The sequence below is a fragment of the Otolemur garnettii genome, unplaced genomic scaffold (genome assembly GCF_000181295.1).
Source record: "Otolemur garnettii isolate 467f Iridium unplaced genomic scaffold, OtoGar3 scaffold00012, whole genome shotgun sequence".
NCBI lineage: Eukaryota > Metazoa > Chordata > Mammalia > Primates > Galagidae > Otolemur > Otolemur garnettii.
Genome location: NW_003852407.1, coordinates 14,857,467 through 14,881,104, shown reverse-complemented (window position 1 = coordinate 14,881,104; position 23,638 = coordinate 14,857,467). Strand labels below are relative to the sequence as shown.

Below are 23,638 nucleotides of genomic sequence, written 5' to 3'. Positions count from 1 at the left end.
TGCATGACATTGATTAGCCTAATTGGTAATATTCTTACCAGCACTTTTATTTTTTAGACACATATATTGTTATTGCATCTGTGTGTAAATACATGAGGATATATAGTTCCATAAATATGCATAATTGCATGTAATTGCTGGTATATTTAGTATTAAATAAAAGCTTAAAGAAGGAGCAAATATAATTAAAAGCTGACACGAGTATAGCTTTCTGGAAATTTAATAAGGAAGAGAGCTTAGAGAATTAAGAACAAGGAATAGTTACGCTTGACCTGTGCTTTAGAGCAGTGTTTTTCAACCTTTTTAACCTCACAACACATTAGAACCTATAGGTGAGCTTCCACATCACTTAAATTATGTTGATCAAAAAAAAAAAAAGTAAAAAAAAGAAATACTATGTTTTGAACTACTTTTGAAAATAATTTAATTAATGATCCTTTAAAATGTTCATGGCATGCGGTTGAAAATCACTGCTTTGTTTTTTCTATTTTTTGATTATTAAGTCGTACCTGTGTGCATTAATACTGTGAATGGATTAACAAATTTTGTGGGAAAAATCACTGCTTTGGAGCAAACATTCTTGCCCTTTTTGGGGTTCCCTACCCTCTTAGAATTTGGCAGAAGCTACAGTCCCTTTCCTCCAGCAAAATGAATGAGCATACATGTACACATTGTGTGCCTTCAATTACAAGGGATTCACACATTCCTGAAGTGCAGGGGTTATAAAAGTCCCTGAACCTGCTGTTAAAATTCCATCCTTAAATTGTCCCCATCAAATGTCAGTTGTTACAGCCAAATTTTTAAGAGAAGTTTGAAAACAGAAAAATAAAACTAACATTTAGGACTTCTGTGGTAGCGACTAAAAAGTTACTTGCGTTCTGTCACTACCAGGCATGTCTTCTTTCCTTTCCCCTCACCCATCAATCCCTTGCAGTTGTTTCTACTCCTGTTTGTCCATCTTAAGTTCCTCTCACGTTACCCAGGATTCTACCCAGACCTTGATATTGATACTGAACTGCTTAACCTGCCTCGGGTCTGTCTTTCCACTTCAGTCTAAATTCCGCTGCAAGATTAATCTCTCTAAAGACCGATTTTGGGATTTTTATTGTTGTTGTTAACTGTTTTGTTTATTTTTGAGGCCGTGTAACATAATAGTTACAAGCTTGCAGTACAGACTTAAACAGATCTTGATCACATTCAAAACCCACCTCTGCTCTTACTAGCTGTGTGACATTGGTCATGCTGCTTGACCTTTTCACAGTTTCTACTTCCTTATCTACAAAATGAGGACAATAATATAATTTAAAGACTGTTGTAAGGATTAATGAGATAATGCATGTGAAGTGATCTAAAGTGATTAGCCAGGTACAAGGACATAGTGATGTTCAATAAATATTTCCTGACTAAATGAAATCTTTAGCCTTGAAGTTTTCAGTTTAATGCGTTTGATAATGCCACTCTCTCTGTCACACATTCCATGCTCTCCATTCCTATCAAAATTTCACCTCCTACATCACATCATCCCTAATCCTGTAGCTAAATGTGATCCTCCCCACTTCTTAATTCACAGACTTTTCATACTGCTTATTACAGCAGCAGAGCGTAATGGCAGAAATTGGGGGATTATCCAGACACGGATGCTGGCTCCACTGCCTACTAGCTTTGTGACCTTGGGCAGGTCACATAAGTTCTCTATGGTTTATTTATTTATTGTGGTTTATTTTTCTACTATAAATTTGTTCTAAAAATATTATCAACGAGTAAGAGTTTTTCTGAGGATAAAAATAATTTCTAAAAAAGATAAAACCATAGAAATAGAGCTAGAGGGGGCTAGGTCCAGACCTAGTTAAGGAATAGGTATTTCCTACAAATGAGCACCAGGGAACTTTGTAGAGTAGTAAAACATTCTAAAACTAGATTGTAAAAATAAATATGTAAGTCCCATAAAGTTTTTTCATAAAAACCGGCTTGCAGCCATGCTTTTTTAGCTGTATAATTTGACTTCTATTTATCAAACTGTACAGTTGAAATGATTAAATTTTATAGTATTCAAATTATGTCTTAATAATAAGGCTTTGAAAAGAAAACATGTACTCACAGGGTGGACATAAAGTTTGTCCATCCTGTGTATGAAAAAGGGTTAATCGGTGTCTGGCACATAGTAAGCACACTATCACTTGGTGTTATACTGCCTTGTGTTATTTATGTTGGCTTTTTTTATTAATAGAGTTGTTAGGGGTGTCTCATTTCTTTACTCTCACTTTCCTTTCCTCCTCATAAACTAAGCCTGAGCTTAATCCTGGCACTGGCCCTTCTCTGTCATCAAGTACTCAGTCAATATTGACTAATTATGCTCTATGGACTAATGGACTTTATGTCTATTATGAATATGTACTGGTTTGAGTCGAGGGTACTGATTCTGTTACTGCACAAAGAGAATTGAATTGTGCATTTAGACAGCTCATCTTTTACATTTGTACATAATAGAGAATAGTGAATATTAAGAACATAGTTTTTAAATACCGAGGATAATGGTGATCATTTTGATGCTACTCTCTACAGATGAAGACTCTGGCCTTTTCTAGGCCTGATGTTCTGTAGTCACACCTAAACTATTGCCATTTCCAGAGTTAGCATACTGTACTCCTGGTATTTAAGGGTCTGGTATTCCCAACATTTCAACACTGTCTTTGTGTTATTTGAATATTCACCCTTTCCTCACCCTTTGGATCTTCCCAAATAACTTCTTTATGTATCCTGGGTAACAGTTTTTCAGGAGCCAGAAGAAAATTTGTAAATGAGATTCTTGTAGTTTTCCAAATAAAGACAGGAATATTTTATGATTTTTTTTTTTTTTTGAGGCAGAGTCTATGTCACCTCCGTAGAGTGCTGTGGCATCACAGCTCACAGCAACCTCAAACTCTTGGGCTAAAACAATTCTCTTGCCTCAGCCTTCCAAGTAACTGGAAGGCTATTTTTGGTTGCAGTTGTCATTGCTGGTTAGCTGGTCAGGCTGGGTTAGAACCTGCTACCCTTGGTGTATGTGGCTGGCTGTGCTATGAGCACCAAGCCTGATACTTAGAAAACAATAAAAAATAGAAAAATAAAACCAAAAAACTTTTCATGTCTATACCATATTTTTATTTAGCACTTCAGAAGAGAAACATAATAATCAACATATTGCTGGTTAGAAAAGAACTGAGGCCAAATCTGAGCCTCTACTGTGGGAAGATAAATTATTGCTTAAGAATTTGCCTATGGTGCTAGACTGAATAGTTAGATAAGCATTTATCTCTTCATATTAAAACATGTTTTAGCTAGTGTAGAGTTCTTCAAAAGAAACTTTCAAGACATAAGTCTACCTTGAAAGTTTTTTGAAGAGGATTGATTTGATTTGGAGAGTTTCAGGGGTCAAAATACTAGAATCTTTTTTTATGATGACTAAAGGGAGCAAAATAAAACAACCTACCTTTTGGGGCATTTTCACAGTAAACTCAGATCAGCAGGAATATGATAGACATTTAGGTTTAAAAGCAAAATTTCTAGTCTGGTATTGTACAAATGTACTTTTTTAAAAATAAGGCTATATGGATCTCAGATGTTTACAAAACTGAGTTTTCCTTCTGCCATTGTCCCATTTCAGGGCAAAAAAAAAGTAGCCTATTTTTAAAGCTTGGGGATTCCTTAATTTTTAATATATTACATAGAATGGACTTTTCAATTTACTTATATTGACTACACAAATTATTTCCTTTATTGTTCATCCAGGAACAATGACAGGAGTTAGAAAAGATGCATCCACGTCTCCTATGCCAACAGGAAGCCAAAAGGAGCTTGCGACCACGTCCTCATCATCACTCCAACACAGTACTTCCCGGTAATCTGCAGGGATTGCTTGGTCTGATATTTTCCATATGAGAGCATTTTTTGATGTTTTTTTAATAAGGAATGAAAAAAATCTTGACAATTCTTAGTGGCTTTTACTCAAAAGCAAAGTCCTTATTTTTGAAGCATCTTGACTGGCAAGTATAAACCACATGGACTTCCTTATTTTATACATGCACTTCCTTAATTGATCATGTTAATGGACAAGGGTTTCCATAGAAACCAAAGCTAATTCTATCCTTCATCAGAAATTTTATTTAGCAGAGATCTTTCCCAGTTTATCACAGAATAGTTATACATTTGAATTATAATTTTAACCAACTGAATTCATTGATATTGAAAATTATAGTGGCTTTTGTTAAAGGAATAATATCATGTTTTGTGCCAGAGACATTGGAGGGGTTAATAATTTGATCAGCCTTTGCTAGAGTCAGGGAAATAAATATGTTTAAAATCTCTCATATATAATGAACCAACTTCCCATAAATGTGCTTAAGTCTGAATGTATAAATATCAGTACCAAAAGGGCTTGGTTTATATTTCCTTGGGGACATGATTGGTTTTGAGTGCTTAAGTTCCTAGCTTCTTTCAGATGACTATAGATTTCAGTGCTTAATTTGTAGTTAAAGTCCTTGAGTTTTGCCAAGTAGAAATGCCTAAATTGTTGATCTCTAAACCTAATGATTTTAAAAACATATCCTAAAATTTATTCTTTTGGTTTAAGATAGTTTCAAAAGGAAGAGAAGCATTGTCTCTTTCTTCTCTAAATAGTTGTGTCCCAGCCCCGAGCCTGTAGATAGACTGTCCCACAGAAGCCAGACCTGGGCATTCTTAAGAATGAATCAGTGTTCATTCTGTTATGGCTCTTATTGTTGTTCCTTTAATTCTGGAACAACAATAAGCTGTTTAAAGAATTATTGAGAAATGACTCTAGTAGGGAGAGGATAATAATGATGCCTGTTAATCTATTAAGTTTCTACTATGTACCAAGCACTGTGCTAGGCCCTTATATGCATTACCTGATTTAAACTTCACAACCTTACGATGTGGTCCTATTATCTCCATTTTAAAAATTAGGAAACTAAGGCTTAGGGAGCTTGAATGACTTGTCTAAGGGCACATAGGCTATTAAGAGCACAGTCAGCATTTCAAACTGCAAAGGTCATAATCTTTAATACCATAATAGTTGACAATGACAAATTTCCTATTTTAGAGGACACCCATGATCCAAAGAGAATTAACTAGTTTGCCACATTCTTTCTCTACTGTTCCTTCCTTTTATTTTTAATGCTACTATTGTTGGCATGTTGCCAAAGACCCACAAATGAATTGTGATTCTGTTGTTGGACCACTTAAACTTGTGGCTAAAAGCTGGTGCTCAAGAGTCTCCACTCTAGCTCACCTTTACGGATGCATTTAGAGTAGTTAAACCTAAAAAGGGGAGATTATCTAGCTTTTCAATCTTAGTGAATTTTCCTGTTTTCCAATACTAAAATGAGGTCTTTAACACACCTCTTGAATGTGTTCTAGATGGTTGCATTTCGGTTTACGGGGAAGCATGAGAAAGAGGAATGAAATGCTTCCCCACTAAGGGTTTTGTAAAACATCCTCGGCACACATGTTCTGAATGGACCGTATCAACTTCGTAGAATTTTACAAGCCCAGGTTAAAGTTTCTGTGAAGACTTATATTTACAAAGCTTTTAAAAAGGATTCTTCATCTGTTAGTCCTTAATACTGCAAATCAGCTGAATATAGATTCTCAGAAGATTTCCAAATCATGAGCATTTGGCTTAATAAAACAATGTGTAGCCCGCCGGATTTTATCCTTAGAGGTGCACAATGGCAGATTATAGGTCTGTTACACAAAGTGCAGAGTAGAAAAAAGGTGCAGTGCTATGAAAATCAGTTACCAAGAAGGCATGATGGTTGCTTTCTGGATATCAGAAACAGTCTTATTTGAATTGTTTTTATTTAAAAGTGTAGAGAAGACATTTTTTATAGACTACTTTTCAGTTACATGCACACTCTTAATGCAAGAGAAAAGCCCTTTGTTTTGCAGCTCAGCAGACCTTGTAAAGTAAAACCAGAGTCCACACTAAATTCCAAGAATTTTCAAGACTTGCAAAAGAAGATGGGTGTGGGACAGGAGTCAGGTTTTTCCCTTTGTCCTCTGAAAATGCTTAGAAGAGTCCCATATCTTTCCGGCGTGCAGGTGAAAAGAAAACAGGCCTGGCAAAGTCATCTTTCCCATTCACAATGTAGGTTGTTAATTGTTCTCTCTGCTGGCTGTCAATATCATGTGAAATTTTCATTCCCCATTCAAGATGGAAAAAGTTGTGGCTGAAAATGTTAACATTTGCATTTTTATTTGTTGATTTATTTAAAGGACAGCCTCTTCTACAGCAATCCATCACTTGGTGACACCCCAAATATGAATAATGTATTGTAGACTTGCAGTTACAATGTGTAATAAGTGCTAGAGACAGTAAAGGAATGTTAACTATGTTGCGAATGTAATATTTATCGACTCATAAAGTTTATTACTTTCGAGGTTCAATAATACTGACCATAAGACATTAATATCACTTATCCTGATTTTAGCTGGGCACCTTTGTATGTAGAATTATTTATCTATCTCATGCTAACAAAATAAATATGTAATTTACAACACAAGCAAAGAGGGCATTCTAGTTTTCTATGCTGAGAGCTGCAATGCTTCTTTCCATTTCACTCTGGCTTCCAACACTGATAACACACCCTTGAGCTCCCCAAGAGAAAAAGCACACCAGTCATCTTGGCACAAGAAGGTGGTGGGCTGAACCAAAAGGTGCCCTTCACGTCTTCTGGTTCAGAACTGGCAAGGCCCCACAAACCACCTAGTGGGTAGGTGATCCTTGGTTCTGAAAGAAAGTTGAATAAATACCTTTCCTGCCATGAGACTGAGTCAGAGATTACCAGTTCTACTTGATCCTCTAGTCTCCAATGTGAAGGCAGAGCTGGGTAGGTAACCATCTGCTTCTCAAATGAATGTGTTATGAGCACAAATGTTACTGATAATTAACCCTTGTATGCCTTCCAGAATGAGATGTGTCCATTGCCAACAATAAAATTGTACAGAAAGTATCTAACGCCCAAACCAAAAGAAGTAGTGTTAATTAGCAACCATCAGCTGTAATTGTCATCCCCATTAAGATGCAGAATTATGTGTTTCTTCGTTATAAATAACCTTTCTAATTGTACTTGATGTATGCCAATTTAATCAAAAAGTATACTTGCAACAGGCAGATATTTGCATTAATGTAACTTTGGATCTTCAAGTCTTTTATTTCAAATTTGACTGGGGAAAAAGATCTATTACAGCTGTTATGTGCTTTACATATTGGTACCTTTTTCTATTTAGGAATGTAGATCTGATACATTTTATATTAAAATGAAGCTAGGATCTTCTGGGATTTCTCAATGCAACAGAAATCTTGTCACTTTAAAAATACTGGTCCACTTTCTCTTTCTCAGTCATGTGACAATGCAGTAGTTATTGTGCATTAATAAACAGACATCAGGCATGTAGCAACAGGATTAAATTTTTATCCCCTGAAACAAAAGTTTACTAAGGCCTCTTTGTTCTTCTGTGACTCACATAAGGAGATACAGCTGGTACACCTTCCACCTCCACCCTTTTTTCTTTGTAAGGCGTGAAGAGAGAAAGGCGCTCTCTCCAAATCACGCCCAACTAGTGGATTTTTGGAACCTGAACTGGAATTAGCCTATTTCTAGGAAACACTGTTCACCTTTCTACTCTAGCTTTTTTTTTTTTTTTTTTGCAGAAACATCATAGTTTTTAAACTACAACACAGAAGTATTAAAGGTTTTTGTGTTTTGTTCTGTTTCTTTTTGAATTATTTGTAAGTGAGGAAGTATTGGTATTGATTTCGTGGAGCTTGTTTGTTTTTTGTTTTTTTTTTTAAGGAGGAAATATTTGAGCATGTGCTTTGAAGGATCTAAAAGCTTGGGGGCTTTTTAATAGTTGGTTTTTATTTAATTAATTGACACATAATAATTATACATGTATGTTTCAATAGAGGGATATTTTGTATAATGACCAAATCAGGATATGTATAGTACCCATCACCTCATACAATTATCATTTCTTTGTGGTGAGAACATCCAAAATCCTTTCTTCTAGATATTTGATAACATAGAGTACAATATTCTTAACCATAATTACCCTACCATGCAATAGAACACCAAAACTTATTCTTCCTATCTAACTGTATCTTTGTACCCATCAACCACCCCCCCCCCCAACCTTTACTCTTCCTGTCCCTGGGAGCCATTATTCTTCTTTCTACGAGATCAGCTTTTTTAGATTCCACATATGAACGAGATGATACAATATTTGTCTTTCTGTGCCTGGCTCATTTCACTTAACATAATGTCCTCTGGGTTCATCCATGTTGCTGAAAATGGCAGTATTCTCGTTCTTTTTTAATGGCTAAATAGTATTTCATTGTATTTGTGTACCATATTTTCCTTATCCATTCATACATTGATAGACACTTAGGTGGATTCCATATTGGCCATTGTGAATGGTGCTGCAGTAACCATGGGCGTGCAGGTGGCTTTTTGACGTACTCCTTTTGTTTCCTTTGGATATCCACCCAGTAGTGTGGCATTGCTGGATCATAGTTCTGTTTTTTGAGGACATGTCACACTGTTTTCCATAATGGCTGTACTCATTTACATACCCAACAATGTATAGCGTTCCCCTTTCTCAGAAGCCTCACCAGCATGTTATGTTTTGTCTTTTTGATAACACCTGTTCAAGTTGGAATGAGGTCGTGTCTCACTGTGGTTTGGTCTGCATTTCCCTGATGCTTAGTAGTGTTGAGCATGTTTCATATGTGTGTTGGCCATTTGTATATATCTTCTTTTGAGAAATGTCTATTTGGGTCTTTTGCCTACTTTTTAATTGGGTTGTGTGAGGTTTTGCTATTGATCTGTTTGAATTTCTTATCTCTTATTGATATTAACTCCTTGTCAGATAAATAGCTTGCAAATATGTAATTCCATTTGGCTATTTTTGTGTTTTTTGCCTATGCTATTGAGGTCTTAACCCAGCAAATCTTTGTTCAGACCAATGTCATGAAGTGTTTTCCTTATGTTTTTGTCTAGCAGATTTATCATTTCAGGTCTTACATTTAAGTTATTGGTCTATTTGATTTTATTTTTGTATATGGTGAGGTGTATAGCTGTCTAGTTTTATTCTTTACATATGGATACACAGTTTTCCTAGCATTAGATATTAAAGAAACTGTCCTTTAAAACTGTCCTTTAATATATGCTTCTATTGCCTTTGTCAAAAGTCAACTGGCTATAAGTGTGTGGATATATATCTGTGTAAACTATTCTGTTATTAGTTTGATTTGCACTTTTTGAAGACCTTGATCCTGTGCTGTCAAACCATATGCTTATTGTTTCTGAAAATTTTGCTGTAAGTTTACACCTTGCTGAGTACAGTTGCCTGCTCACAGCCAAGTTCACAGCCCTGCTTACAAGGCAACTGTTCACTCACAGCTGACCTGAAGGTGATATATGAGATCCTTTGCCCTTTGAGGCTGAAATCCAGGGACCATGCTCAGAAGTATCAAAAACCTGGGACCATGCTCTTATGAAGCCAGGCTGGATGGAATTTTCTCTCTGTCTTGAAAACAGTTTTTATTTATCTTTAATTTTTACCTTCAGTAACTTAACTTGAAAATCTAGTGCTTCCAGCTCCATATGTGATGGCAAAGTGCCACTACAGCTGATGACGTTTTGGTCCTTTGCTGGGCTTGAAGAGAAACAAACATTTCCACCTTTGTTCTTTTTTTCGCTTGGGTTATAAACCTAGGCCTTAGCCTATGAGCAGTTCAGTCACCTTTAATCTCCCACATTGCATTGTCATTAACCACTTAGATCAGTGGTTCTCAACCTTCCTAATGCTGCAGCCCTTTAGTACAGTTCACGTGGGTCCTGACCCACAGGTTGAGAACTGGTGACTTAGATTGAAGAGAAGGGGAAATCTTGTAAATAGCTCTTCCTTGATCATGACTGTGATCGGTTTTGTTTTGGCAAAGAAATTCTGGATCAACAGCTGCCAGAGATTCAAAACCTTCACAAGAAACATATTTTTATTATACTAGTAACAAAACATAATGCTAAAAATTATAATTACCTGTTTGCAATTCTTAGTACTGTAGCATGACAGAATGCTTTTAAGTGCATCAACCATTTCCTTTAAATTGCATCAAAACCCTATGAGCTAAGTAGTAGTAATATCCCATTTTGCAGTGAGAACTGAGACTAACTGGCCAAGGTCACGTCGCAGGAAGCAGAAAGAAGACTTGAATCGAGCTTTTCTACATTCACATTTCAGTTGTTCAGTTGGGTTTTGTTTGTTTGTTTGTTTTATTCTCCACTTTTGGAAAGTTGGATTTGCTTCTGAAGTCTAGACACTGAGCTAATAAAATTCTGGTTTAGGATATTTAATCAGACAAACTTACTTTAAGTGTTAGAATTTGGTTCCATAACTTGATAGAAAGAAAATTACACAGAGAAGTGGAGGTGTTATTGTTCAACTATATACACAGCCAAAATTCAACATTTTCTTGCATTTGTTCAGAATCCTAACTATAAAAAAAAATTTATCAGACTTCTTACATACACATTTGCATAAGTATTGTGACTAGTCAACCAGATTTTCCCATGAGCCTAACAGAAGAAATGAGAACATGTTATTCTCCCAGCAGTGAGGAAGGATAAACCAAACTAAACTCCCAAACCTCTGCTGATGTTTTTGTGGTAGGTTTGAATAGCAGACCTCACTGCCTTTATATGATAGAGTATGTGAGTAGTGACCACATATGATGATGCTGGCTTTATTATTCACTGGATACCTGTTAGATATCAGGTATTATACTGGGCTTGTACATTTATAGTGTATGTCAAACAAATTACATATTATTACAGTTTTTAATGGCTATAAAAGCTTAGTTTCAACATACTAAATAAAATTTCTTCTCAGACTTTTCAAAATGATTTCCAAAACTGTGAGCTACTAAACAGAGAACTATCATTTTAGCTTTATTTGCCCTGGGGTAACAGTTTGAGCACTGTACACAAAGTAAATTGATTGTAACTTTTCCATTTTCAGTATGTTATAAATAAAATAAAACAAAACCTCATGAAATGTTGTGTACAAATTGGTGGAAAGGACTAATCTGAAAACTTCAGAGAAGAATGTGTTGACTGAAAGGTGTACACAAGGCTGCCCAGACAGGAGACCGGAGAGGAGAAGTTCAGGCCAGGTTTACTGAAAGGGACAGTGACCAGCCTGGGCAGGACAAAAATAGTGTCTGCACCTGGGGGCAGTGAGAGACCCCCCCCCCTTTAATATGGGGCCATAGGAGGTGGGCAAATTCCCCGGCTGGCTGGGAGGGCTTCTTTGGATTAGGGTTCTTGGCACAAATTTCTTCTTGGGGATGGTGAAGCTAACTCGGTCCTTTGTATTCTTTGCCTTCGGGGATGGAGTTGGGAAGAATTCACACAGGGCTGTGTTAGGGCCCCCCCCCCAACACTGACTACATAAAATAAAATAGGAAGTTATAAACAGGCCTGTTACCTATGTTTAACCAGTAAAGTGAAAAGTGTAGCAGCCTGTATAGCCTATGGCTAGGAAGAGTGAGAGTTATAAGAAACACCTGTAGCTCAATAATGGAGCCCCTTGGTGGAAAGGGCATGGGGAGGGGTTTAGCTCTCCTAACAAGCGTGAGAGATGGGAGCATTAGTGAATTGACAGTCTCTACACCTGTGGTGTTAAGAGGCACAAGGTCAGCCTCATATTAGGCTGAAGGAGGAGGCATTCTATCATAGACCTGCTTACTCTGACTCTGTCTGCTCTCCTGCCTGCAGAATGCTAGCACAGCATGTCTCTGCTGATGATCACTGGAATTCTATATGACTAGTAAATACAAGCTATTGTTATGTACATTTTCCCAAGTACAGTGTATTCTTCCAATGGTAAGAATGTCTTGACAAGGTTCCTCAAGCTGAATTCACTTCTTGGAATTATGCTATGGCATTATTATTTCTACTTAACTTACTTATTTCTGTTTTACTATCTTACATACTTTATAAACCAATGTGTACAAGAGAAATGAAAGACTTTGTTAATAGCTTTTAGTGGTGAGAATTATAGGATCAGTCCAACATCATGGCTTAACTAAAAATAATATCTTTTCACCAAACAAAGAAGAATTTCCATGTATTCTACTGTTCTTGATGGTAATGCAGCTGCTTGGAATTCCAAGTTATCAACTCAACTAAATGAAAACTCTTTGATCAGCTGGGCTTTTCTGTCATTGCCACTGGTCAGGGTCCAGGACTGGTTGGTCTCTGGCCCAGGCTTATCTAGGTTCCAGACCCGGACCACTATTCTACCTTGCTCAGGAACAAGTGCTCTTAGATGCCTGAGGGATATTTACCTTAGCAGAAGGGAGAGAGAGAGATAGTCTTTGAGGGTGAAGTAGTGTTAGAAGAACAGATCTTAGTCTTTAGCAGAGCTTAGTGATCATCAGCAGAGATGGGAGCATTAGTGAATTGAAATCTTTCCACGTTCTGAGTGAAGAGATTACAAGACCTGTTTTATTTTTCACACTTTTTTATATCTTTCAGATGTTCTACGAGAGTGATATATTGTTTGATTTTATAAACAATATGTAAAAAGAAAACAAAGGGAACACATAGGTAGGAGGCAAATCTATTTTAAGATTTTACACTCAGTAGTTCCAAGTAGTTGCAAAAACCACAAGGTTATACTTGGCCTATGTGACATAAATATCTTATTTCTCTGTCAACCCAGCAATAGGTGAGGATTATGCTTCCTTGGTGTGTCTTCTTTACTATTCTGAACTCTGAAAGCTGCTCTGATTAGTGACATCTGTTCCATCTTGCCAGTTCCTGCTATCATTTCACAATTTTTAGCCTTATGAACTGCTGTTTTAGAGTTGTTCATTTGATCTAAAGTCAGAAATTTCTTTTACCTTCATCTTTAAGAAACATTTGTTGAATGTCTCTTAACTGTTCTAGGCACTTTAATTCTTATGTGAAAATGATTTTGTATGTTACCTACGTAATCCTGACGATCATGAATAAGTAACGCTCCAAGAGGCAATTATAGAACTATGAAGAGCCCAGGTGTAATCATCATAACACCTTGGTTTACAGGTGTAGGTTTGAATACTAGCTACATGGTTTTGAACAAATTTAATTTAATCTATAGAATGGGAATAATAATATCTCCCTCATAGGCATGTCCTGGTGACTAAGCCAGATAGTTTTTGTAAATTCCTTAGCACACAGTATATGGCTAAGTGCTTCATGAATAGTCATTATCATTATAGAACTTGCCAAGATCACACAAGCAATAAAGAACAGAGCTACTAGCATTAGGGCCTTGCTTTTGTGATTCCAAACTTGGTGTGTATCCCCTAAAAAAAAGGTTAAGAATAGAAGACAAGTTCATCTCAGAGGTGGGCAGTTGGGTTGTATTTTTTTCTATTGACCTCATAAACACGTCTATTACTTTACTCTGTAAGCCTGGTTACTCATGTGAAAATGAGAATATTAATAACTACCTTACAGACTTGCTTATATTTAAATGCAGCTAAGTTTGCAAAGCTTTTAACTTGATGCTTGGCCGTACTGGGCACTGTGTTAGCTTTCCTTTTGTGCCCAGGGAAACAAAACTTATTTGGCACCTAGAACAGTGCGTATGAATGATACTGGATGCTCTGCCAAATACCCTAATGACTGCCTCTGCAGAGACATGGCTTAGAAGTGAACTTGAATGACCCTGCATTCAAAGGACTTTCCTTATGCAATGTTAGCAAATTTTTGAATGTCTTGAGATGTCTCCTCCATTTGTTTTTCTTCTAAATAGAGGAGCGTGGAGAGTAAAATTTTTGGCTAGATGATAGAGTTAAAAGTTCATGTTGTGTTCCTAGAATGTTCCTAGGGTCACAGAAGTCCTCACTGAGGTTATTGATGGTGGATTCTGTCCTCATAATTAGCCTTTTATAAAGATTTGGAAAGAGGTGAATTCCCTTCAAAGCAGCAGTTTTAAACTCTGGAGTCACTTAAGAATCTTTGTAAAAATGCCTCTTTCTAGGCCTCTCCCCGTAGTAATTAAATCAGAATTACTAGGAATGTTCCTCAGTTACATGTATTTTAGATTTTCTAAAATGACTCTGATATACTTGATCTAAAGACATACATTTGAAAGCCCCTGCTCGGGAGCACACATTTCCCCACCCCCTGCCCCAGCACACCAACATTCCCCTTTCTTTTTTCTGCCCCTGACTCAGCCCCAAGGCCTTTTCTTTCCTTTAGCAATTTTCTTTAGCCACTGTTATATTCTTCCTCCCAAAGAATTATGTGAATACATCAATAAGCCTGCAGTGAAAAAACAATTTAAAAGATCTCTAGAATCTTCTAGATGCTAAATGGCTTTTAGGCAGCACTATCTGCACCCCTCCCCCCCATCCCCCGGCTCTGTCTGTCTGCAGCATCCTGCCCAGGAGCAGCTGGAGATTGGGGTAAGGGGGCCTTGCCTAGAAACCCACCCTTCGCACTTGACTTTGGATTGTCAGGGGTGCTGTGGCTGCACTTGTTCCCTGACCTTATTGCTTATAAACTTCAGTGATGGTAGTTCATAAGGCTGTGCATTGATCATCCGACAGGCATTTACAAAAAGTGGCTTTTGCACTGGTAAGTTGAAGGACAGCCTCCTCTCCAGAGTGTTCCTTCCAGTTCCTACAGCACTGCTTGAATTGACTCTTAGGTGTTTGCTTGTAGAGTCCACTTGTTATTTGAAAGAAAGCATGTTTCAATCCAAAATGTTAATGTCAAACTTACTAATCTAACTGCAGTAGTTCACAGGTGACTTTTCTTTAATAAATAAATCTCTTTTTCCTTAAAAAAAAAAAATAAATAAACCATTTCAGAACTACACTTATCAATATAAATTGTTGAAATTGGAAATTAATCACTAAAATATATTGTTAGTGTCAGTCTTTTCTGTGAAAGGCTTATATGGACCCATCATCTAAGAGGGAACCCTCAGTGAGTAGCAAGAGAAAGACTCCTAAGGAAATCATTCCTGACGTTTTCTACCTTTCTGCTTTATCTTTCCTCATAGTACCTTAACCTTCTTCTAATATGCTATATAATTTACTAGAGTGTTTTATTTATTATCTGTTACTTCCCCTCCTCCAACCCCACAAAGAATGTAAATTTTATGAGTAGAATTTCTTTCGATTGTACTCAGTGTTATATCCCTGCACTAGAGCAGAGCGTGGCTATAGTAGACATTCAATGAATATTTGTTAGATGGATGAATGAATTACAAAAAGTAAATGTTTTCTTTTGATTTCCCATGGATAGCTATTTTCCTTTATGTCTTAACCATAGTTTCTACCCAGCTCATACATCTGTAGCTGTATTTCTTTTAATTCCCAGAACTTCTTTGTATTTTCATCTACTTTCAGCTTTTTCATTTTGTAAGAATTGAAAAGCATCTTGGCTTTCAGGCTGTTTCCAAATTGTATAACAGCAAAGTCTCAATTATGAGCATTGTTAACACTTTTCTTTTTCTTTTTTTTTTATTAGGGTTTGATTGCTTAGACAGTGTCAGTATCAGTGAGGATATCAGATATGCTTTGCTTAGCCATTATGTTATCTTACACTAAGCCATATCATAGAGCTTTTTCCAAACCACTGCTGTGGCCTGCAGCTGATGTGTAGTTTTGGTTTTCTCAAGTTAAAATCCTTGCATGGAGAGACAGGCAGTTAATGGTAATGGAATAATGTCTACTTTAGCTTGAGTGGACATTTTTGTATATACTGCCTATGTATTTAAATATGTATATTGACTATAACGTATTAAATATATTTTTAATATATTTAACATTTTTCATATTAATGAGATATGGCCTCCCTCTATCCCCTACAAAAGATGGTGTATTTTTTCCCTCAACTTACCTTTTCTTTATTGCTTGTGGGGAAATTCATCTTAACCTCTTATGTTGTTTGTTAACTTTTTTATGAGTTTAACAATTAAAAGACAGATGTCATGTGAAAGTTTTTGTAAACAGAAAAGAGAAATGCATGAACATGACTATTTTTATTAGACTTTTGGATTCATGTTTTCACCTGAACATCTTTGCTATACCTTTTTAGAGAATATGAATGAGCTTCTTGGTATGCAAATCCTAATGAGAAAAAGAAAAATTATCCATGAAAGAAAGATCCCGCATTGGTCTTGAAGCTCAAGGGCAATTGACTAATGCATTATCTGTTTACTTATTAAGGCTTTCATTGATTTTCTTTTTGTCATTGATGCATCCTAAAATATGACTGTTACTGAGATTGAAAACTTGTCATTGCATTGCTTGGCATCCACTCATAAATGCTTATAAAATGATCAACTTGGTTGGAACAGAAGTCTCTTAGCAGGCATAGGGAAGGCAATTACTGTTACATATGAGAGGCTGTTTCTTCCTTTGGGAGAACTAGGAGATTCTGAGGTGGTTTGGGATTTATATGAGACTAGGGATCTTGCTTCAGGCTTTCTGCCACATGAGCTACTTGAAAACCAGAGCTGTTAATTAGAGCTGAGAAGAAAGCCTCAACCCCAGTACAGCACGGCATGCTAAGAAGCAGACACAACTTGTGTGTGGTTGCATGTCTTACATAGCCTTATGTATAACTGTGTTTCTTAACACATATGAAGAATTCATCCTTTCTACATTTTGGCATTTTAAAAATATTTCAGATTAATGCTCATATTAAATAATAACGTATAACAAGGAAGATAACATAAAAGGCTTGCTTAGCCAGGAAGATTATTTTTTAAATGTTGTATGCTAAATAAATAAAAGGTTGCTGGGAATTGTGCCTTGGGATTTTCTTTTTTCTGGGTCTCTGAGAAACCCTACCAAAGGATTAAGAGCAAGGATTAGACCAGAGGCAGGACACTATACCATGCCAAGGGAAGGGATTTTCGATTTATTTCTTGCCAAAGATCATCTTCTCTATGCCTTGGAAGACATCTGACCTACAGGAGTCACCACAGTAAGGTACTTGGTACTTAACTACTTTCAAGGCTAGAAGTGTTTGCCTTAGGACATGTGCCCTCTAAGGCGCAGAATGGATTGATCACAAATGGCATTTGGTGTGGACACTGATTCAGATGCTTCTGAGAGTTCTCCACGAGAGAAGTAGTGCCATCCTGGCATGGATAGGTGGCAGTGCTGTGCCATATAGCTCAGGGGAGAGACCTCAGGCAGTGTCCTTTCATTCCATCCAGTGCATGCCTGAGAATAAAAACTAAAATTGCTCTACAGAGCAGTTGATAATACTCCACAGCCAATTCCTGCCATCTGTGGTTTGAGGAGAAATAGACTGGTAGTAGAAACACCAGATTCTGGCAAAATCTTATGATGCTTCATCTCAGGGGTACATCATAATTATAACATAAACCACTGGGGTTTTCAAGTGAAAAAGATAAATTAGTGGCAGAGCTAAGACTAGAACTGACGCTGAACCACTGGGAAACACGATGACTGTGTGATTTTAGGAGAGTTAGGAGTCACTGGGGATTGCTGTGATGCTCATGAATGAGCCTCCTCCGGCAGGATTAGTTTCCCTTGGTTCCTAGTTCAGTGCTGCTGAAGCGTCATAGCTTTTCCAGAACTGTGTAAGTTATGCCTCAGCTTAAGTTCAATTCTTTTATCTCCACCATTTGGATATAAATATTTTTGTAAACAGTAAAATGTTTCTACTGATGTAGATACTGTAGGTCACGTGGTGTTGACTTTTATTCAAACCAAAAGATTTCATTCCAGATTATCGTATCATTACTTCAGCGGTAGCTTTCGTATCAGTGTAAAAATTTTAATTTCACGCCCTGCAGACTTCACAGTCTTTTGTGCTCTCTCTGTTCCTGTTGTTACATACGGGTAAATCCCTGTATCACCTTCATTTTAAATTGAAAGAAAGTAAAGTTGATCCATTTGAGATCTCTAGCATTAAGTACAGCCTGTTATTTAAGGAGGGGAAAAAAAGAGATTTATTTGAAAGAGAGAAGGAAACATAGTAGAGAAAAATGTCTTTATACAAAAAAGTCTGGGGTAAGTTAATAGCAAACATGGTGGAAACAAATCAGACATTTAGGTTGGCTATTCGGTTAAAATTTTTTTTAATGAAACAACTACATATATAAGTTTTTCATATCAGAAGTTTCAGATCAAAGGTATCACAGAATGGGAATTATAACTTAATATCATAAACTATTTAACTTGTAAGAAATATATTCATACAGCCTTTACTAAACTTACAATATACTGTATGGCCTCTAGAAAACTGTTTTAAATTTATTTTATCACCACCATCTTCAGCACATTGTCCCAAAGTCAGGTTTAAACTGCTGATTAAAATTAATTAGCTATGACATGGGTGCCCAGCATTCACCTCCTCCCAATAGCAATGATAATCCCTTTTTAAAGCACTGTGTATAGGAGTTAGGGAGGATTCATGCAAGGATCTGTTTGCTAATGAGTTTTTAAAGAAACTGATGCCAGTGATTTAGTAGCAATCACATAAATTATAAACGTTTATGTTTGAGACAGTTGCAGTGAGACTAAGATTTTTTTTTTTTAGGTAACATTTAAATTACCTATAATCCTTCCCCTTCTGTATAAGTACTGTTTATTCCAGCAGTCCCCAACCTTTTGGCACCAGGGATTGGTTTCATGGAAGACAACTTCTCTGTAGACTGGGAGGCGAGGGGGAGGGATGGTTTCAGGCTGATTTAAGCACATTATGTCTCCACCCTAGATCATAAGACATTGGATTCTCATAAGGAACGTGCAACCTAGATTCCTTGCATGCACAGTTTACAGTAGGGTTTGTGCTCCTATGGTAACCTAATGCCACAGCTGACCTGACAGGGAGCAGAGCGCAGGCGGTGATGCAAGTGACGGGGAGCAGTTACAAATACAGATGAAGCTCAACTCTCTGGCCTAGCGCTCACCTGCTGCTGTGCGGCCCGGTTCCTCACAGGCCCCAGACTGGTACCAGTCCTCCACCCAGGGTTGGGAACTGTAGGTTTATAACACTGTCACTATTTTAGTGTTGAATATATTTCCTTCCAGTTTTCTCTTTCACTTTTTATGTACTTCTTTTTCCCGAGATAAAATTTTTCTAAATTGTAAAATATCTGGAAGCTAAAAAAGCAAAAACTGTTCTTTGTGTTAATCATTCCATGAATAAGTAAGAAAGAAGTAGGTAGGAATTAGGTATGCTCAATAAAATTGCTTAGATTGGCCTTTTAGCAGAGCTGACTGGAAGGAGAGTATAGATGTTCCTCTCACAGCTTACCCTAGGGATGCTACACTATCGTGTTTCTAATTGGCTCAGGAATTTACTATGAAGCAGAAATCACTGTATCACTGCTATCAAATACATGGCATATTCTAAAAATGACTCCTACCTCTATTTCTGAGATGAGGAAAATGTATGTTAAAGTTGAATCAAGCAATTAAAATTTATTTCTTTGTAGAGAAAAAAATGACTAGATGGAGTCTTCCTGGTTAGCAGCAGTGCAAAGGCATTTCCTGGAGGATGCCACTCATGTTTGCTGGCTGTCATTAGACTTTGTCAGTGTCCAGAAGCATGGAGAGCGTTGGCAAACCATATTTCTTCACCCTTCTGGACATCCAGCATTTGAGCTAAGAAAGAATATCATTCTCTTTCTCCAAGGCTCCCTTGAAACACCAAAATAATATTGGATTTTCACCTCAGCATACCCCATTTATTCATTATGTTTCCTTCAATTTATCATTGATTTTGACCCAAACAGGAAGCATCAGGTTTAATTACTATGCTGGCCCCGTGCCAATTATGAGCCAGGAGACCCTGTCTGCCCCATCAGTCTTCATCAAATTCAATCCTTCTTATTGACCCCTCTTGTGTTTCAATAACATTTCATTGGGCTTTTCCTTGTCACGCAATTATCTAAATCCTCCACGAAAAGCCTAGTGGATCCGTCTGGGTCTTTTTACCGCTGGAGCACTGGGAGGAAATCCCAGTTGGTTCCCTAGTCTTTAATCCTTCATTAAAACTCTGGTTTATCCCCCATCGGTTTCTGCTCTGTCCATTTTCTTGTTTAACAACAACAGAAATATTTCCACCTGTTTGGCTACACTTCTTTTCTCCTCTGTTCACTCTCCTTTTCCTTTCTTTCGTCTGACTAGTTGTAATTTTCTTAGCTTCAGTAAAGGCTATGAAAAGAAGTTGGGACCATAAATAAGATATAATTTCCCATACTGTGTTTTTTCTTTTTTTAATTAAAAATATTTGTATACATGTATGTTTAAACACTTCATTACTTGGATTATATTATGACCACCCCATCCATTCACTGAAATACTACTGCTCTCAAAGTGGAAAGCCAAGAAGTCCTTCAAAATCTTTTATGTGTGTCTATACTATTTCTTATTCTCCCCCAGTAACAAAGTAACATGGGAGTAATGTAAAGTACACTCTAATCACATCTTTTATCATAGTCTGAGTCAGAGGCATATTCATTGGGAGAACACTGTGATTACCATAAAGCCAATCCGTCATGGTGTGTGTACACCTACACTAAACCAGCCACTTCACCTGTGATGTTCCATTTTGCATTGTAATAGGAGAGTTGGGTAATTGCCTTTTCAAGGATATACCTACACTGTGTATTATTGACCTTATCTATCCCAAAAGGAAGGATGTTCTCTCATATTTAACTTTTTTTCTGAGATACTAATTGGAGTCATGTGTTAACTCAAACAGGCACCCATGTCTAGAATTAGGGAAAGGGCTCCTGAGCTCACAGTCCTCACCAACCATTTAAGTGATGGCTCCTCTGGGCAACTGTACTCATCAAGAAGTGGGTGAGCTCTTTAAATTAAAATCCACTAGGCCTCTTGTTTTATGATTTGCCCTCTGGCAACCTGTATCACCTTCTTCATGACCTGAAGGCAAAGGAGCATAATCTGCTATGTTAAATTGGAAGACTCCCAGGTCTCTTCCAAAGAACTGTTTCAGCTTGTTCACAATCAGTTCTAATCTCCTAGCCTCAACTGTGGCACCAAAGATAAGCAAAATACCTTAGTCTCCAGCTTGTTCTATCCCCACTAAAGCAGCCCTGATCATGTGGTTTTACTTACACCTAAAGATCATGGTTTGTGGCAGACAAAAAAAAAAATCTCTGTGTGTGTGTGGAGGAGGCACAGGTATTTCTTACCTGCTGGTTCATTCTCCCTAATAGGTTCATATGAAGGTTATAGAGGCCACCTGTCCATATTGTCTTTCTCTTGTCAAGTATAAATAATCATAAAATAGCAAACTGGGTGGCGCCTGTGACTCAAAGGAGTAGGGCACCAGCCCCATATGCAGGAGGTGGCAGGTTCAAACCCAGCCCACCCCCCTAAAAAAAAAAAAAAATAGCAAACTATCATTCACTTCTGCAATCTTAAATTTCAAACAATGTACTGATGAATTATTTATGTTATAGAATGTGTTTTCCGTAACATGTAACATAAAATGGAATGAATGTTTATCCGTATGTGCCCTGAACTTTCTAAAATGCACGCTAATGCACCGGGTAACTAACATCATTTTGGCCTGGAAGGGTTTACAAGGCAAGAGCTTTGGTTCTCCAGCAGTCAGTGTCCCACTTTTCCTACTAGAGCCTACCAGGTGGTTTTCTTTGCCTCCATGCTGTCCAACAGTGTTCGGCTCTCAATTCAATCAAGGTTAGGGTCTATAAATTTCACTTACAGTGCTGTCATTCAGCCGTACTAAATTAGGGTTTAATTCACATTAGCAGGAAATTACAATTCCATAGAAAGGAAAATATGTTATATTAAATGGCCATTATCTAGTATCATTACTTCACAAAATGATTAAGATGCTAGAAAATAATTAAGCTAATCTTAAGTTTTCTAGTACGTGAAAGTATAGGAGGCAAAGGAGGTCATATATTTTTTAAATCTGTGTGTAGCTTCTGCTACGATGACAAGAAGAAAAGAAATTCTTCTTAGTTTTATTTTTATAATTGCACATATTATCAAATTTACCTAAATTTTCTCTCCATCTCAAATCGTCTGAGATCAACATTGTTTGCATAGTGATGGTCTTTTTACCAAAACTCTCAAAGAACAACAGACAGCCAAGAGTAGGCGCATCAGGAACCTTGATTGGCAGGCCTTGTTAAAGAAGGGGCTGGGGCTAATTTGCGAGAAGGCTTATTAATTCAGGGCTGATAGCCCAGAGAAAGTATGACACAGCTCTACAGTCCCTCACTCAAAACTCTAAGAGCCAAATATATTTCCGAATTCACTTTTCTAAAAAGTAATATGATATACAAACCATATAGAGTAAAACATAATGTATGGTTATTCATATTAAGTGGAATAAACAAAAAGTATAGTCTCGTATCGATTCAGGTAGGATTTTGTGACTACATAGGTTTAACGGTCAAATGTTGCTACAAAAAAGGTTAATGAAAACTTTGGGTTTTCAGTATTTTTAAGATTTCACAATTGTAGGTAAGGATTAAAGGTTCACTTACTTGTTAAAGTACTCTTGGACATTTTATTTTAAATAAAATAAATATTCCCAGCCCAGGACTGCACTGGCTCTTTTTTCCTCAAAATCAGTTTCTTCATATTGCTTTCCTAGACAAAATGCTTGGCTATTGTGAATAGTGCTGTAGTTTTGGAAGTGCAAATATCTCTTCAATATACTGATTTTCTTTCTTTTGTATATATATCCAGCAGAAAAAAAACGCTGGATCACATGGTAGCTTTCTTTTTAATTTTCCAAGAAACCTCCATACTGTTTTCCATAATGCTGTATGACCTTACATTACCAACAAGAGAGTACAAGCATTTCCTGTTCTCTATAGCCTTGCCGGCATTTATGATTTGTCTCTTTTGATAATACCATTCTAACTGAGGCAAGATGATATTTCATTGTGGTTTTGATTTCCCTTATAATTAGTGCTGTTGAGCAATTTTTTTCATATACCTGTTGGGCATTTGTATGTCTTATTTTGAGAAATATCTGTTCGGGTCTTTGCCCATTTTCTAATCAGATTATTTGGGGTTTTGCTCTTGATTTGTTTGCGTTCTTTATGTACTCTGGTTATTAACACCTTGTCAAATGGATAGTTGACAAAAATATTTTCTTCCATTCTTCAGGTTGTCTGTGCACCTTGTTAATTGTTTCTTTTCCTATGCAGAAGCTTCTTAGCTTGATTTGATACTATTCATCTATTTTTCATTTTGTTACCTGTGCTTTTGAAGTCTTATCCAAAAAATATTTTCCCAGATGAATGTGCTTAGAATTTCTCCAATATTTTCTTCTAGTAGCTCTATAGTTTCAGGTCTAATATTTAAATTTGTAGTCCATTTTGAGTTGATTTTTGTATACAGTGAAATATGGAAATCTAGTTTCTGCAATTGGATATCCAGTTTTCCCAGCACCATTTACTAAAGAGACTATCCTTTTTCAAATGTAGGTTCTTTGGCTCGGCGCCTGTGGCTCAAGCGGCTAAGGCGCCAGCCACATACACCTAAGGTGGCGGGTTCGAATCCCCAGCCCGGGCC

The 23,638-nt window shown here is 37.0% G+C and overlaps 1 protein-coding gene across 1 annotated transcript in view; it reads left to right on the top strand.

The window, feature by feature from the left end:
• The window catches only part of KIAA1328 (KIAA1328 ortholog), a 292,039-nt gene that overhangs the window by 247,156 nt on the left and 21,245 nt on the right, over positions 1 to 23,638 (top strand). Inside the window, exon 10 of the mRNA XM_023510175.1 lies at positions 3,769 to 3,877. Coding sequence (XP_023365943.1) covers positions 3,769 to 3,877 — 109 coding nt within the window. The remainder of the gene's footprint in view (positions 1 to 3,768; positions 3,878 to 23,638) is intronic.